Source organism: Strongyloides ratti (genome assembly GCF_001040885.1).
Source record: "Strongyloides ratti genome assembly S_ratti_ED321, chromosome : 2".
NCBI lineage: Eukaryota > Metazoa > Nematoda > Chromadorea > Rhabditida > Strongyloididae > Strongyloides > Strongyloides ratti.
This window is the reverse complement of record NC_037308.1, coordinates 2,857,083-2,873,950: the sequence shown is the minus strand read 5'-3', so window position 1 is coordinate 2,873,950 and position 16,868 is coordinate 2,857,083. Positions and strand designations below refer to the sequence as shown.

The following is a 16,868-nucleotide window of genomic DNA, read 5'->3' as shown; positions in this document are numbered from 1 at the left end:
ATATATAAATGTGTGAATTTTATATATTGAAAAGTTGTGAGCAATATTATTATATTAATGTATAATGAGACACGTAGCAATGAAAATTTTTCCAGTGGAATAATGTTTATCTATAATATAAGTAAATAGTATTGAAATAAATAAATAATAAAGGACAATCCTTGAGTAGTCATCTGTATCATTTTAGCAATAATCAATTTTTTATTTAATTAATTTTAGTTTTAAAGAATAAAATTTATATTATTTAAAATTAAGATTTTATAATTTAATTATAATGAAAAAATATAACAAAAAAAATCAAAAATTTATTGATACTTTATATGAAATTTTTTTACCTAAAGGATATCCTACTTCAGTAACTGGAGATTATTTAGAATATCAATTTTGGGATTCTTTGCAAGCTTTTGCATCATCAATGAATGGAGCCCTGGCTACACAGGCAATTTTAAAAGGCGTTGGTGTAGGTAATGAGAAAGCTACAGCTTTGGCTGCTACAATAACATGGCTTTTAAAAGATGGTTCAGGAATGATTGGAAGAATTTTATTTGCTTGGAAAAAAGGCACAGATTTAGATAGATGTATGTCAATAAATGAAAATGATCATATTTTTAAAAGTTAATTCTTATAGACTCTAAAACATGGAGACTACTAGCTGACATTTTAAATGATATATCATTTTTTATAGATATATTTTCATCATGGATAACATATTATCCTTTATTTTTTTCGTTTCTTTGTTTTTCATCTATATTAAAATCAATTGTTGGAGTTGCTGGTGGTGTTACCAGAACAGTAGTAGTACAACATCAAGCAATAAAAGATAATATAGCAGATGTTTCTGCTAAAGATGGAAGTCAAGAAACTTTGCTTAATCTTGTATCACTTATTAGTAGCTTAATGTTGTTACCATTAGTACATGAAAACGAAATATTAATATGGATATCATTTGTTATTTTAACATTTATTCATTTATTTTCTAACTATAACGCTGTAAAGTCGCTAAAATTTTCTGTTTTTAATCAAGAAACATATCATATTGTAGTGAAGGAATACATAAATGGAAATCTTCAAAATCTTAATATAAATTTTATTAATAAAGAAGAACCTTTGTTTAAATCTCATATTACTAAAAAAAGATATTTAGGATATAATTTAAACAATGATATAGCTAAGAAAGAAAAATATTTATCTTATGAAGGCAAAGATTATACAATATTTTATCAAGAAAACGAAATATTTATTAACTTTAAAGAAACATCAACTGTTACATCTGAGTTTCATGCATTGTTCGTACTTGAATATTATCTACAAACAAATGAATATCCAAAAAATAGTTCCTTTGATAATTTTATACATGAATTACAAATAAATAAATGGAATCTAACAAGACATCATTTTGCCATTGAAAAAAATGACGATGATGTTAAAGGTTAATTTCAACATATTTTTCCAATAAATATTTATATTTCTCTTAAACAGATTGTTTTATTTTAACCGGCGCATAATAACAGTAGTGTACTTCTTTGAAATTTTCAAACTAATCACTTAGAATTTTTCTTTTGCTTATTTGCATTAAAATTGGTAAATATGGATGCCTTTGAAACCGTACATGCGCATTTTAGAGGACCAATCAAAATAGCCTTGAATAAAGATCATAATTCTAGTATGAATCCTAAAGAAAATGTAAGGATCTTACTTTAGATGATTTTTTCTTTACTTTTTTTTAGCTTTTTGTTTCGATTGGTTCAGATAGTTCCATTTTTTATTGGAGTTTGGATTCTAAAAATAAATTGCAATATCGCGAAGAAATATGCACTAATGACAATGTTTCATGCATATGCTGGTGGAATAAAAATATATATCTTGGACAGACTTCAAGAGATCCTATAACTGAAAATGAGCAAAATTATGTCACATCAGTAGAATATGGAAAAGCAATTGTAAATGGGACCATGACAAAATTTTCACTTGAAACATGTGCTTTAGATTGCTCTCATGATGGTAGATATATTGTTGCTGCATCAAATGATTTCGTCATCAAATCTATACAACTAGATGAAAAATCTGAAGTTTTGAAGTATGATAAATACTGTACTGATGATCCTATTGTTTCAATTTCTGTTGATCCTACTGGAGTTTATTTTGCAGCTGCTTTTTCTAATTCAAATGTTAATATTTATAGATTAAATGCTGAGAAAGATGTTTGTGGTCAACAGAAATTAGATCCATTGGCAAAGTTTTCTTTTTCTAATAAACAATTTCTTTCGAGAGGAGACATTTTGTATAGTATGACCTGGTCCAAAAATGGTGAATTTTTGTATCTTCCTACGGATAATGGAGTTAAAGTAATTACATATTTATCAAAATCCAATAGTTTCGTTGAGGAATGTAAATGGAATTCTGATGTTAATGAAAACTTTAACAATTGTTGTATTTCAAATAAGGGTGATAAGCTTGCTGTATCCTCAATTGACGGTACAATTATTGTTTTTGATACAAATAATGGAAAGTGTATATCTGAATCTTATAAACCTACAACTGGAATAACTTCATTGGCATGGTCTCCATTAGAAGAACAAGAGAATGTGCTGATAGTATGTGATACAGATGAAAAAACATATCTACATACAGTTAAAATAAATAATATTTCAGTATCTCCAAATTCTAACAATGTCGTCAAAAGGAAAGTAGTAGTTTCTGATGATGAATGTGATGTAATGGATTGCGATGACGAGGCAACAAATTTTTCATATGATCTTGGGAAAATAAAAAGTACTTATGCTCTACCAGAAGATGATAATATTGTTGAAGAAAGTTATGTTCCTGAACGTATTATTAAGTATAAACCTCCTAAAATCTTACCACCTTTTATGGTTACATCTACACCTAAAACAACAGTTGGGTGTTTTTTAAAATGGAATAATCATGGTATCATAAAATTAATTTGTGACGACAATGAAAGTCGCATCGAGGCATCTTTTCATGATATTTCTATTCATGGAGAAATTATTATTGATAATACTTATACTAATTTTACAATGGGTGATATTTCTAATAAAGCTGTTGTTCTAGCTTCACCCAGAAATGGAAAGAAAACACCGTCCAAATTGTTTGTTAAATATTTTTCTTCTTGGGATGGTAATTCAAGAGATTGGGAACTTGAATTTGAAGATAGTGATGAGTCTATTGTAAATATTTCTTTATCCGATAATTATATAGCTGTTGCAACGAGTTATAAATTTATTAGAATTTATACTTTAGCTGGTATACAATTAAATGTATTTTGTTATAATGGACCTCTTGTTACAATGATAATGAATGATGATGTTTTAGTTGTTGTTAGATATGATGGTGGTGCCATGTTTACCGGTGAAAAAGATGAAAAAGGTAATTCTTGTATGGAATATTCACTCAAGATGGATTTCCACTTTATATCAACTATCAAATGTACAAAAACATTCCCAGTTTCATTAACTCCCTATTCAAATTTACAATTCATAACATTTACACCTGATTCAAATATTGTCACTATGGATTCAAAATATAATTTTTATGTTTTTCATATAGAATCAACAACATGGCTTCCAATTAAACGTGGAAGTGATTTGATTACAAATAATTTAGATTCCATATTTCCTATATTTGTTACATTTTCATCAGCATACCAGATTCGTTATCTTTATGTAGCTAATGGACAATATCCTTTAGTTACTCATAAGAGTACAGTTCAAGTAACAACATTTGAATTTCCACTAATTGGTAAATCTACAGATAGATATCTACTTGAAAATCAAATATTATTGAATAAATATTTTCCTTCAATGAAATATACTCTAAATGGTACAACAACAACTAAAGCAGGAATATTGCTACGATTGTTTGCTTTAGCTACAACAACAAAAAGACTTGTTAGAGCTACTGATATTGCTAAAATGGCTGACGAAGAAAAAATTATTCAAGCTTTGAGTAATTATGCTGCTAAACAAAATTTTACCATACTTAGTGAAAAAGTTAATGAAATTGGTAAAGAAATAATTGAAAAAAAAAGAAATGAAAAAGAAAATAAACATGTTAGATTTGAGGATAATGGTTGGAGTGATGATGAAAAAATTACTCTTAATACTGGAAATATAAATCCGAAATCTAAAATATCTACACCTACCATTATTGCTGTACCAAAAAGAAAATATCCTAATACACCTATTGTAAATAGTAGAAATATGATCAATCATGATGATTCTCTTTTGGAAGTTGAAAGTGATATTAAAAAACAAAAAAAAGATGACTCTTCTTCTCAATTATCAACAACTTCTGAAATGCCGGAAATAGGAAGATTGTATTCAGTAAACCCATTCAAAAAAAATGTAGACTCAACTCCCGGTAATTCTCAGGTGTTTAAATTTATATAAAGATCCCTCTTGTTTATTTTAATTAAAAAATACGTTTTAAGCATTTTTCTTTTTTCTAGCTATTTATTTTTAATTAAAAAAAGAAATTTGTATTTATTTGATTTAAACGACAAAATAAAAAATAAAAGTAAATTTTTTTTTTTAATTTTTCATCTTTTTTCCTTGTAATTCTTTGTTTTTAGTGTAAAAAAAAATTTTTTTTTTCAGTTTTTTTTTACTGATTCCCCTTGTTTTTTTATGTTAGAAAAACTAAATAAAATTGAAAAGAAATTTTATTTAAAAAAAGTTATTTTGAGGGGGATCCTCGTCTAAAAGAGATCTCTTAAATCATTTATCTTTTTAATCCGAATTGGAATCATTTTTATCAATTAAATAGATTTTTTTACAATAGAATTTAAAGTCATCTATCAATTTAAATGTCGGCTATTTGTTTTTATATATTATTAATTGTCTGTATGTCAAAAGAAATTTTTTTACGTTTTGAAATTTAAGAAAATAATTATATTATTTTGTGTGTATTTAATGAGTATGTAAAATGTTTTAATTAGTTTTCTTTAGAATTATCATTAAATATCAAAAGATTCCAGTTACTTTTATTGTACAAAAGAATTAAGAAAAATATAAACAAATATTTGGGTATTATACTTTCTATGAGGTATTGGTAGTTAATAATAAGTATTTGATAATTAATAAAAGCAAGTTATAATCATTGGAAAGTATTCTGTTTAAAATTAATATTTAGTTAAAAATTTACTTTGTTTCTTTTTTTTTATTTCTTTCAGAATGATATTTTATTTAATAAAAGTAAAAAAATTTAAGTACATATTAAAATTATTATAATTTATACAACTTTATAATACATTTGAAATATTGATAAAAATAAAGAGTATGAGAAAGAATAATTTTTAATTAAATATACAAATTTGCTAACTATAAAAATACAATCAAGAAAATTACTTTTACGACAATAATAATATGATATAGTCGTAAAATTTATATATTTAAATAATCATTTTAATTTTAAATAGTTTTAATTCTTAAACAAAATAAGGAAATTTAAAGTGATAAATCATTATACAAAGCACAAACAGTCATGTGTCATCTATACAAAATTTTGGTCATTTTCTTGTAAAATAATTTTAATATTAAAATCACACATAAATAAAATATAAAAAAAATAAAAATTGTTTATCATAATTTAACAGTTTTTTTTATAATCAAACAATCAAAATTATTATTTATATACATTATAGATAAGAATTATTTTTAATTAAAATTTTATATACTCAATCAATTATTACTTTTAGAAAAAAAAATTATATCAAAATCATATCTTCCTACCACCATATGGTACTTTCTTATCAATATGTACAATAAGATATAAATGTTGTTGAGTCATGTAATATTATGACTGTTAAAATGTAATTTTCTATTCTTACTCATGTATATCAAAAGATTTGTATTTTAAAAATTATTTCTTTAATCATTTTATATATTTTTCAATTTCAATCATTCTTTTCATCATATCAATTGTATATAATATCAAATAATTTTTTATTCTATACATATATAAAGTTTTTATTATTAAAATATAGTTCATGTGTACAAATATATAATATATCTTATAATATTGTTTCTGGCTGTTAAAAGTAAAATTGATAATATTTACTTTGTTATATATCCTTTTAACCAAAGAGAAGCTAAAATCATATACATTTTCTTTTAATCTTCTCCGTTCAATCCACTAACATTCAGGTTATATTGTTTATTTACCTTATCTGACATTATAACTCTCCATATATAATATTTGATTATATATATATATATATATTTGACAAATTATTAATTTTATCATTAAACATAACCTCAAAATATATGTAAGTGGATTATTTTAATTTATTATATTATTTTATAAGTATCTTTAAATTTATTAAAGTTAATTGTAATAATATTTATATATTTAATGTCTTACTAGACATATGTGTATTATTTATAAAAATTGATAACATTCTAAAACTTAGTTCTTAAATAAAACATATATATATGTAAAACTAACATTGGTATAAAATTCTTAGATGATTTTGTATTTGTCTATATACCTACCTCTACTATACCATCTTCTAGAAACATATTTAAATAATATAATCATTTATATATTTAACTACAATCATTGTATAAATTATACTACCAACAATAATTTATAAGAGCTTTTTCCATTTAGCTTCATATGATATTTATAAATTCTTATTCATATATAAACTTCTTTTACCTTCATAAGTCTATTTATCACAATACATTTTATACAAAATAAAATGTTCTTTAATTATAATTTCGTAAGATTGACAAACATTTTGAAGAGATCGGTAAATATTATCATAGTGTGTGGTCAAAACTTCAATGTTCTTTTATTTTTATATTTCTATCATTATATAAATACTTCTTTATTCATTATTATAAATTTTAGAAGAATAAAAATTTCTATATAATTCATTTTGTATAGTGTAAAATACATTTATAATAAAGAAAAAAAAAACAACCATTATTATAGTTATTATTTTCTAAAACAAAATGCCATATGTTATTAGTTATTATAACTATCAGGTAACAAAATATTTTTTTTTTAATATAAAATATTTTTTTTTATAGATAGCTGTAATTTTTGCTATCTTAATAGCAGCTTTATTAATTCTTGGTGGACTTTTTGTTGCTTTATATATGGCATTTATAAAAAAGAAAGATCCTGAGGCAGATAAAGCATTGTATAGATCAGGTGAACAAATAAATTATGATAACATTGAAAAAGAACAACAAAGTTGGCAAAATAATGTTATGTTACAATCACCATTTTCTAATGTAACAAATATTCAACCAAGTACAACTGATCAAATGAATATTCCCCCTAGAACACCAACACAAATATCTTATCCACTCTCTCCAACACAAACATTTCAAAATCAACCACTTGTACAACAATACCGACCAGAAGGAACATATAATACACAAATAAGAGATGTCCAACCAGAAATGGCTTTTCAACAGGTATTAAATTTAAAAAAAATTAATATAAATTAATCTTAAATATATTTTTAAGGGACCAGTTTCATGGACAACAATGGCTCCAGTATCAACAAGTCAAACTGTTGTAGCACCTCAACATCCATATCATATGTCTGCTGTTTAATAATTAATCATTTTATTAAAATAATCACATTTAAAAAAATTTATTTTCCTACTAATTGTACATTATTGATTTTTAAATTATAATTAGCGATAAAATATTAATAAGTACGAATAAAATTTTCTTCCTTTTTAATAAATAACAAACATTTTTTGTATTTTTTAGTTTTGTTAAAGTCAATCTTTTTTAGCCATACTTTTTTTTAATGTGAATTTCAGAAAAGTAATAAAAATCTTAACATGAGCCAAAAATTTTGAAAATTAATATTTTTATATATAAAAAGGTTACCTAGTTTTTTTTAGTATAATATTCAAATTTCCATTATTATAATAAAAAACATTTATATAATTTAAAAATTATTTTAAATCTCCATATCTACTTTCAAAATAAAAATTTAACTTTGATTTCTAATTATGATATGCTCAAAATTTTCTCTAACATCATGTAAAAAACCAAATTGTTAGTATATATATTTTAAAAGAAATTATTTAATTTTTTCTTTTATCAATTATTTGTTGTAATTTTACTATGAGAAACAAAATCTCAAAGATTAGACTTTTTTTTATAGTATTAAAAATTTTCAAGGTTTAAATTACAAAAAATTTTCTATTACTGTAATTACAAGAGTTATAAATCTAATTTTTTTAATTTTTCAAATATATTATTCTAAATCAAACACAATTTTAATAATTGTAGTTATCGTAATTAAAATTTTTAAGTTATTTTCTTTTAAAAATTTAAAAAAAATAGAAATATAATAAATTTATATAAAAAAAATTAATTACCAAAACAAAATAGTAGTTTGTTTTATTTTTATATGTATGTATTTACTCTTAAAACGAATGTTTGTATCTTTGTGCGGTATTATTTGTGTTGTTTGATGATATAAATTTGCTTGTAATTTATTTTGAATGGTGTTAGAATTATTTTGTTGTTATGAATTGTGATATAATGGATTATTACATGCCTGAAATATATTGGCATGATAAGAAACCTATAACATCAGTTGATATACTACAAGCGGGTTTTAATCATTCATCAGATCACCCTATATATCGCTTAGCTACTGCTTCAATGGAAAGCCAAGTTCGGTTGTGGAATTTTCGTTTTGATAATGATTTATCATCAGATAGTAAATCTAGTCTTGCTGTTGAATTTATTGCCGATCTTGCTGGACATAACGCTGGTGTAAATATTGTGAGGTTTAGTGGTGATGGTATGTTTTTTCTCGTTTACTGGATTTTAAATATATTTGGTATAATGTATATTTAAAACTTTTAAATTTTGTAGGTGAATATATTGCTTCTGGAGATACTGCTGGATATTTATTTCTATGGAAACTTTCAACAGCTCCAGTACAACAAAATCCTATAGGTAAAAGTGATGATGATTTACCACCAAACAAAGAAAACTGGGTTTTATTCAAGCGACCTTTTTGTATGAATGACGATATAACATATCTTGCTTGGTCTAAGTGTTCTAGGTATTTAGCTGTTTCTTCTAAAGCATCCGAGTTTGCTATTTATGATGTTGTGAATAATCAAAAAGTGATAATGTTAACTAATTATAGATCATTTTGTAATGGTATTTCTTGGGATCCGAGAGGAAATTTTATAGCAACACTTTCTACTGATAGGAAGTTAGATATTATTCAACTTAAAAATGGTTATAAGGTGAAATCAATATCTGCTGTACAATTTCCTCCATCAAATTCTGAGTTATTTTCTATTGATTCGAAATGGTATAAAATTTTTCATGATGAGCAATTGATGACTTTCTTTAGAGGATTAGAGTATTCTCCATGTGGTGAATTATTAGTCACAACATCTGGAGTTTTTGAATCTGAAGACAAACTAATTAATGGTTCTTTTATTTTTAGTAGAGAAAGTTTAGTTCAAGGGCGTCCTCTTATATTTATACCTAATAATAGGCCCACTATTAGGGTATCGTTTTCACCTCATTTTTATGAATTAAGAAAAGATTGTAAAATTAATTATTCTGGACTGCCTTACAGGTTAATATTTGCTATAATGGATAAAGATTCAGTTAAGTTCTATGATTCACAAAGTGATATTCCATTTGCATATGTCGATCAAATACATTACGATTTTTTGTATGATCTTTCATGGTCACCAAATGGTGAAATTGTTGTCATTTCTTCAAATGAAGGGTTTAATAGTTTTATTAAATTTAAAAAAGGAACACTTGGTGAAGTATTAAAAGAGACACCTGAATTTGTATCAAATCCTGAGTTATTTATTGCCAAAGTTAGTCAAAAAAAGAAAAAAGACAATGATGATAAAAAAAAACAGGAAGTCAGAACACCAAAAGGGAAGACTTCTAAAGTCAAAAAGGGTAAATTAAGTGATATTGGTGTTGAAGATGGTAATAGGACGCAAAACAATGATTTCAAGAATGTCAAAGAATGTGTACCTCCTCCTAGCCAGACACTTTTAAAATTTTTTCAACGAAGTAAGATGGTTGAGAAGAAACCCATTGGTTCTGAGGAAACAAAAGTTGATTGTACTAACCAGGATGTACCTATTATTTTACTAGCCGATTAACAAACCATTTTTTTTTTGTTTTATATGTGAATATAACACTATTTTTTTATTTTTTTTTATTATTTCGTTGTAAACGATGTTTAATATATTTTATAAATACCTTAATCTTATTTAGAAATTTAATTTTTTAGGATTTAAGATATGGACTTTGCTACTCTTACAGCGGCTACTGTTTCTGAATTGTCAAACAAAGAATTAATTGAGGCGTGTAAACACTTTAATATATCTTGTGGTGCTGTTAACAGAACTTCAAGAAATTTATTTGAAAAAAAGTTGGTTGCCGCTCTGTCATCAAACACAGATCATCCTAGCCACACTGTTGAAGAAGTTGAAGAAATATTCGAGGAGAATCCTACTACACCTTTGTTTGCCAATGAATCAGGGACCATTAGAAATTCATTTATTTCTGAGAGTGCTAATGTATATAATGATACACCTTATCCAACTGTTCGTACTGTAAGTTTTACTTTAGACTATGTTTTTTTTTTATAAGTGAATAATTTTAGAGCAGAGTTACCAAAAGAATAACCACTAATATATCACCTAAATCTTGTCTAGATGAAGGTTACAAATATGGTGAGGAAGAAAACTATGATGGTGAAGAATCTGTTAGAATTTTAACTAAAGCTGAGCGTGATGAACGTCGGGCTAGATTATTGTCTGGAAATATGCATCGTGAATATCCTGTGGTTCGAGAGGAAAAGAAACCCTTCTGGTATACATTATTAAAGATTGTCTGTTTTGCACTTTTTGTGCTTTTTGCTTATTTTTTCTACAAGGAGCACATGCAGAGATTACAAGATGAAAGTAATGATGACCTGTAACCTATTAACTTTTTTGTCATTCTTTTTTTTATAAAATGATCGTCGATTAAAATAAATAAACTTTTTTATTTCGAGATAAATAATACAGTAAATACACATGAAAGGTTACAAAATATTTAAAATAGTTATTGAGAACCTGGTTGTTTAAATAAAACATTGGATCGCTCAGCAACATCCTTCAACGTTGAAACAATAGCTTTAAGTTCGTTAGAAAGTTTGGCTTTTTTCTCCTCAGACTAAAGTAAAATAATAAAGAGTTTAACTATAAAAAAATTCAAACCTTACCATATTCGACGACATAATAATCTTATTTGTGTAAATATTAAATGCTTGTTGAACGGTAGAAACTTTTTCTGCAGCAACATTCAGACGTAGTAATATCTTATTCGCAACTGGCATGATATTGTTAAGAACATGTTTCTAAAAATAAAATAAATATTAAATTTCTAAACAATATAAACGTACGACATTTAAATCATTAACAACTGCCTCTTTTTTAACAACATATTCAGACAATTTATTAATATAATGCCTTGCTTCACATACAGATGTCTTAAGCTCGTCGAAACCTAAAACATTATCACCAATTTCAGATCTTGATATATCAAGAATACTAGAACTCGAGGTAGATAATAATGTGGCTTGTGAAGAAGACATAACATTTTCCTTCTCACTCTCTAACTGTCGAAGTTTTTCAACAACTGCATCATATTTGTCTCTCATTTCCTTAACTTCTTCTTTAAGGACTTCATTTTGACCACCCAAAAGTTCATTTTCCGCAACTTTCATGTCAATGTCTTGAATAAGAACGTCTCTTTCGTTGTTCAAACTAAGTAAAAGTTCTGTATATTCCTTAGCAGCTAATTCAAGTTCTTCAAACTTTGTTTTGTAATCGGTAAGTTCCGTCGAAATACTTTCTTTTTCTATCTCTAAATCAGACAAAGCATTTTCTAAAGTTTTGACCTGTTCTTCAGTAGCACGAAGTTTTGTAGTTTGTTCAAACAATTTTGAATTATTAGTAGAAATTCTTTCGAGAGCTTGACTAAGTTTATTTTTCAAATCATTAGTTTCTTCTTTTAATTTATCTGTCTGGATTTTCAATGCTTCATATTTTGGATCTTCAAAAACAGCATTACCACAAGAAACTGAAATATTTGCATCAGCTATCGTTTGGTTCATCATTTTTGTTAAATTTAGAGCGTTTGAAGGTGGATTTTGAACAGATTCAACAAGAACAGAAGCATCATTTATTGTCGTGTCAACAGACAACTGTATTTGAAGCATTAGATCATTTAACTCTTTAAATACTTCAGTACCATCAGCTTTAAGCGTATCAATAATGACTGTTGCAGCACTACGAAGTTGAGCAAACATTCTTTCTAAAAGTTCCTTCATCAACAAAAGCGATGAGTAAAGATTATTCATTCCAGATTGTGTAAGATTTAAATCTATATCACGTTGCATAGAAGCATTTCCAAGTGTCTTGCTGAGTAAATTTATTGTCTCATCTAAATTGATATTAGAAGATCTTGGTGCAAAATCATCTTCTTTATTTTTTTTTTCTTTAACAGGATCACTACCTAATGACAACGGTGGACTAGGAATTTTCGGCATTGAAATAGTTGAAACATGCTTACCACCACAAGATAGTATAATTTCCTCTTCAAGAAGTTTTCTAGCTCCTAAATCTTCTAGTCCAAAATTTTCAATTCCTTCCTGTGATATAACATTATATTTTTCAAAAAATTTAGTAAGGACTACAGTGAGACAATCTACATTGGCTTTTGTAAATTCAATTTGTTTGTTTAAATTTTCAATTACCCCTTCATAATTGGTTTTCATTTTCTCCATATCTTCCTCAAGCATCTTCACCTTTTCAGATTCATTAACTGTAGAACACCCATCAATTGATGATAATGCTTCTGTTAGTTTGTCATTAAGAATTTTTGTTTCTATTTCAGCATTAGCATGTTTTTTTGTCCAAAATACGACATCACGTTTAAGTTCGTTGTTTTGTGCTGTCAAATTTTCAATGTGATATGTCATCCTTTTCTTTTCTTCATTAAACTCCGAAGTTTGTTTTTCAAAATTAGACTCAGCACGATGGCACCTCTCTGTCAGGTCAACAATCAATTTTCCTTTATCTTCTAATCCTTTGTACTTTTCAACTTCTGATAATGCATTGCGTAATTCTTCTAAAGCAACTTTCATTGATTCGTTTTCACGACGAAGTTTATCATTGTCATTAACAAGTTCACCAAGATATCTGTCTGGTTGACGTTGGTGACTTCCATCCTGAAGAAATGTCGAAGCTATAATAATGACAGTTAAAAAAAAACTTTTAGTAAGAACGTACCTTCAAGCGTTAAAGATAAGTCATCCATACTTTTAAATGATTTTAAATTTGTTACACACTTAAACTGACTCTTTTAAAAATGAATGAAATAAGATATAATACACCTCCTCTATTTGAAACAACAATAATCTTTCGCGCAAAATGTCAGAAAATCGTTTTAAGAATTTAACTGGTACCGTGAAATTCTTTTCTGGTACCAAAGAAATATATATGAAACTTGTTACTTAATATTTATACATTTTGGCTATTCCTTTTAATTAATTTGTTTAATCTAGTAATTTCCTTATATATTTTATGTAGTTAAATTTTTAATTTTAATAATAATTCTTCACAATTCATTAGAAAACTCAATGTATTTTTTTAAGTAATTAAAATTTATCTTCTTTATTTTTAATAATATCCAATAAAATTTTAGCATAAAAATTTTCTGACATTTCAAATCATTTGAAATCATATTTCCGAGATACTATGCAGAGTACATATTTTCCCAATAAGATAAATTTAAATTATTTTTATTATAGTTTTTCCCAAAAAGATACACTATTTATTTAAAATATGGGGCTAACAAGGGATTATCTTAAATTTGAACCATCTGGAATTTGTAATATTATAGCATCTCATACTGGAAAAATTCACGCTATTGACAGAAATGAATGTGCTGCTTCAGCCTGCGAATCTTTAAATTTTTATAGTATAGGAAAGCGAAAAAGAATTGATAGAATTATTAGACCAGAAAAACAAGTTACAGCTGTAGCATTTTCACATGTTTATAATTATATAGCTATAGGATATGATGATGGCGAAATAATAATGTACAACAAAAATTTACCTGATTATGAAAAAGAAAAAGTTGTTTTTCATGGACATCGAACAGCAGTTAGTTGTTTGACATTTTCACATGATGGCCTTATGTTAGTTTCTGGTGGTAAAGTATGTTTTTTTTTGATTTTATAATTTAAAAATTATAAAATTTTTAGGATTCTATTATTGTAGTTTGGGATATTGTAAACGAATCTGGATTATTTAAACTTAATGGACATAAGAATGCAATAACAGATATTAAATTTACAATGAATGGTGAGAATATCATATCTTCATCAAAGGATGCTACAGTTAAATTTTGGAACATTGATTCTAAAAGCTGTTTTTATACTATTGCTGATTCAAATACTGAAGTATATTCTATAGCTCTGGTAAAGGAAGACAGACTTCTTATTGTTGGTTCTGCATCAGTTGAATTAAAAGTTTTTGAATTAAAATGGAATTGTAGTGAGGAAGAAAATAACGAAATTTCTGGAATGCCTTCAGCAAAGAGTCAGAAACTCTCTTCACTTGCTGGTAGTGATCTTATTCCAGAAGAAAATTCACAATATAATACCTTTGTTACCTGTAAAAAAAGAGGTTTATTAGTAAGACAGGCAAAGAAAATGGCTCTTGAAATTGTTGTTACAAGAGATGAAAAATTAATGATGGTTGTTGGAAATGATCAAATTGTTGATGTATATAGAATATTCTCTGACAATGAAGCAGAAAAAAGATTTTATAAAAAGGTAAAAAAAGCCAAAAGAAAAGCTCAGGACGAAGGTGATGGTAACGATGAATTAACAATTGCGGATAGTGTTTCAAAAGACATAACAGTATTTATTACTAGAATAGGAGAAATTAGGGGATTTTCAAGTATAAAATCATTATCAATTTGTAATAGATTTATCAAAGTAAAAAAAGATGAAGATGCAAAGGATGATATTTGTTATAGAGTTTTTACTTTACAAAAAAATAATGCCATAGTAGCTTTCGATTGTATTTTTGATGAGAAAGGAAATACTTTTAAAAGCGAAGCAGTCGCTGATTTGAATAAACTGGGACATCGTAATGATATTCGTGCTTTAGCTATTAATGCAAAGAATGAATACATGGTTACTGGAGATTCTGATGTAGGTTATTATTGGAATTTAAATAATTTGACAACACAACTTGTTTTTGAACATGAAAACATGAAAGATATACTTGGAGCACTTTTTGTATACAGTGATCAATATATAATTTTTACAACAAAATCTGGAAGCATTTTTATCTTTCACGTAGCTACTGGGGAACATATAGAATTTAAAGAAAAATGTCATGAAACTGCTATATATGGGATTGTAGGACAACCAAATGGACATGGCTTTATAACAACATCTGCTGATAAAAAAGTAAAATTTTGGAATTTTAAAATTATTGAAGAATTTGGATCAAAACGTCTTACATTTGATATGACTAGAGAACTTGAATTGACCGATGAAGGTATGTGTTTGGCTGTTTCACCAAATGGTAAATATTTAGTTGTTGGTCTATTAGACAATACAGCTAGAATTTATTTCTGTGACACATTAAAATTTTTTGCCTCATTATATGGTCATTCTCTTCCAATTACTTGTGTTGATATATCTCCAGACAACAAGCTTGTTATCACTGGATCTGTTGATAAGAGTGTTAAAATTTGGGGTATTGATTTTGGAGATTGTCATAAAAGTATTTTTGCTCATGATGATGTTGTTACATGCGTAAAATTTTCTACTAAATTAGATGAAAGACTTTTTTGGAGTGCAGGTAAAGACGGTAAAATCAAGCAATGGGACGCTGATAAATTTAATCGTGTTCAAATATTGAACGGGCATTTAGGAGCTGTTAGATGTTTGGGTCAAGCTAATGATAGCAATTTTATAGTTACAGCTGGTGCTGACAAAAGCATTAGAGTTTGGGATTTAACAGATGAAATAATTGTTTTATCTGAACAAGATCAATTAGAACGCGAAAAAGAATTGGAGTCAAAGCTTATTGAAGAAGAAGATATTGTACCGGGCGATTTAAGAGATAATGAAGCTGAATTGGCTAATAAAAAGACAATTGATACAATAAAAAGTTACGAGGATATAGTTGATGCACTTTTGATTGCAAGAGATGAAAGATACAAACGTAAGGATGATACTAAATATGTACCACATCCTTTAATAAAAAGTTATGCTTCTAAATCAGAGGATCATTTTATAATTGATGCAATTTCAAAGATTAAAACAGCACATCTAGAGCGTGCTCTTCTTATGGTAAATTATGATTTTATAAAAGATATTCTTATTGCCTGTAATTGTTGTATTAAAGACAACTACAAACTGGAACTTTGTATTGTTATTACAAACCTTACCAATAAAATTCATCATAATTTTTTGAGAAATGCTCCAGAAGCTAAAAAACTTTTAAGAGATATATACGAAAATGGTGAGAAACATTTATCTACACTTATAAATACAATTGAGTTCAACATTGCTGCATTATCGTTGTGGAAAGCTGAAGTTGACAGTTTAACAGGAAATAATATTTTATAAATATAGTTTTTGTTATTGTGTGTTAATTTTTTTTTATTGTTAAGTTTGTATTATTATTTCATTTAAAGTAAAGTTTTTATAATAATATTTCTACTTAAAAAATATAAATATTTAAAATTACAAATAGTAAAATTATATTATTTTCTACAAATAATAAATCATCCTTGATTTT

The 16,868-nt window shown here is 26.2% G+C and overlaps 7 protein-coding genes across 7 annotated transcripts; 6 read left to right on the top strand and 1 right to left on the bottom strand.

Moving 5' to 3' along the window:
* Nucleotides 1–274: 274 nt before the first annotated feature.
* Nucleotides 275–1,505, top strand: SRAE_2000090600 (UPF0420 protein C16orf58; the record flags this gene model as incomplete). Its single annotated transcript, XM_024651793.1, has 3 exons — nt 275–578; nt 629–1,429; nt 1,480–1,505. The coding sequence occupies 3 exons, from the start codon at nt 275–277 to the stop codon at nt 1,503–1,505; spliced, it is 1,131 nt and encodes a 376-aa protein (XP_024505436.1).
* An 82-nt stretch (nt 1,506–1,587) lies between these two features.
* On the top strand, nt 1,588–4,409 carry SRAE_2000090500 (WD repeat and HMG-box DNA-binding protein 1; the record flags this gene model as incomplete). Its single annotated transcript, XM_024651792.1, has 2 exons — nt 1,588–1,683; nt 1,728–4,409. 2 exons carry the CDS (start codon nt 1,588–1,590, stop codon nt 4,407–4,409), a joined length of 2,778 nt encoding a protein of 925 aa, XP_024505435.1.
* Nucleotides 4,410–6,977: 2,568 nt separating this feature from the next.
* On the top strand, nt 6,978–7,590 carry SRAE_2000090400 (Hypothetical protein; the record flags this gene model as incomplete). The annotated part of the gene is made up of 3 exons (XM_024651791.1): nt 6,978–7,010; nt 7,056–7,448; nt 7,501–7,590. 3 exons carry the CDS (start codon nt 6,978–6,980, stop codon nt 7,588–7,590), a joined length of 516 nt encoding a protein of 171 aa, XP_024505434.1.
* A 933-nt stretch (nt 7,591–8,523) lies between these two features.
* On the top strand, nt 8,524–10,151 carry SRAE_2000090300 (Chromatin assembly factor 1 subunit B; the record flags this gene model as incomplete). The annotated part of the gene is made up of 4 exons (XM_024651790.1): nt 8,524–8,803; nt 8,878–9,100; nt 9,158–9,328; nt 9,467–10,151. The coding sequence occupies 4 exons, from the start codon at nt 8,524–8,526 to the stop codon at nt 10,149–10,151; spliced, it is 1,359 nt and encodes a 452-aa protein (XP_024505433.1).
* A 141-nt stretch (nt 10,152–10,292) lies between these two features.
* Nucleotides 10,293–10,975, top strand: SRAE_2000090200 (LEM domain and LEM/LEM-like domain-containing protein; the record flags this gene model as incomplete). Its single annotated transcript, XM_024651789.1, has 2 exons — nt 10,293–10,607; nt 10,658–10,975. 2 exons carry the CDS (start codon nt 10,293–10,295, stop codon nt 10,973–10,975), a joined length of 633 nt encoding a protein of 210 aa, XP_024505432.1.
* Nucleotides 10,976–11,100: 125 nt separating this feature from the next.
* Nucleotides 11,101–13,359, bottom strand: SRAE_2000090100 (Hypothetical protein; the record flags this gene model as incomplete). The annotated part of the gene is made up of 4 exons (XM_024651788.1): nt 11,101–11,211; nt 11,261–11,395; nt 11,441–13,287; nt 13,332–13,359. The coding sequence occupies 4 exons, from the start codon at nt 13,357–13,359 to the stop codon at nt 11,101–11,103; spliced, it is 2,121 nt and encodes a 706-aa protein (XP_024505431.1).
* A 527-nt stretch (nt 13,360–13,886) lies between these two features.
* SRAE_2000090000 (WD40 repeat and Small-subunit processome, Utp12 domain and WD40/YVTN repeat-like-containing domain and WD40-repeat-containing domain and G-protein beta WD-40 repeat-containing protein) lies at nt 13,887–16,696 on the top strand (the record flags this gene model as incomplete). Its single annotated transcript, XM_024651787.1, has 3 exons — nt 13,887–14,261; nt 14,309–15,617; nt 15,657–16,696. 3 exons carry the CDS (start codon nt 13,887–13,889, stop codon nt 16,694–16,696), a joined length of 2,724 nt encoding a protein of 907 aa, XP_024505430.1.
* Between the last annotated feature and the right edge of the window lie 172 nt (nt 16,697–16,868).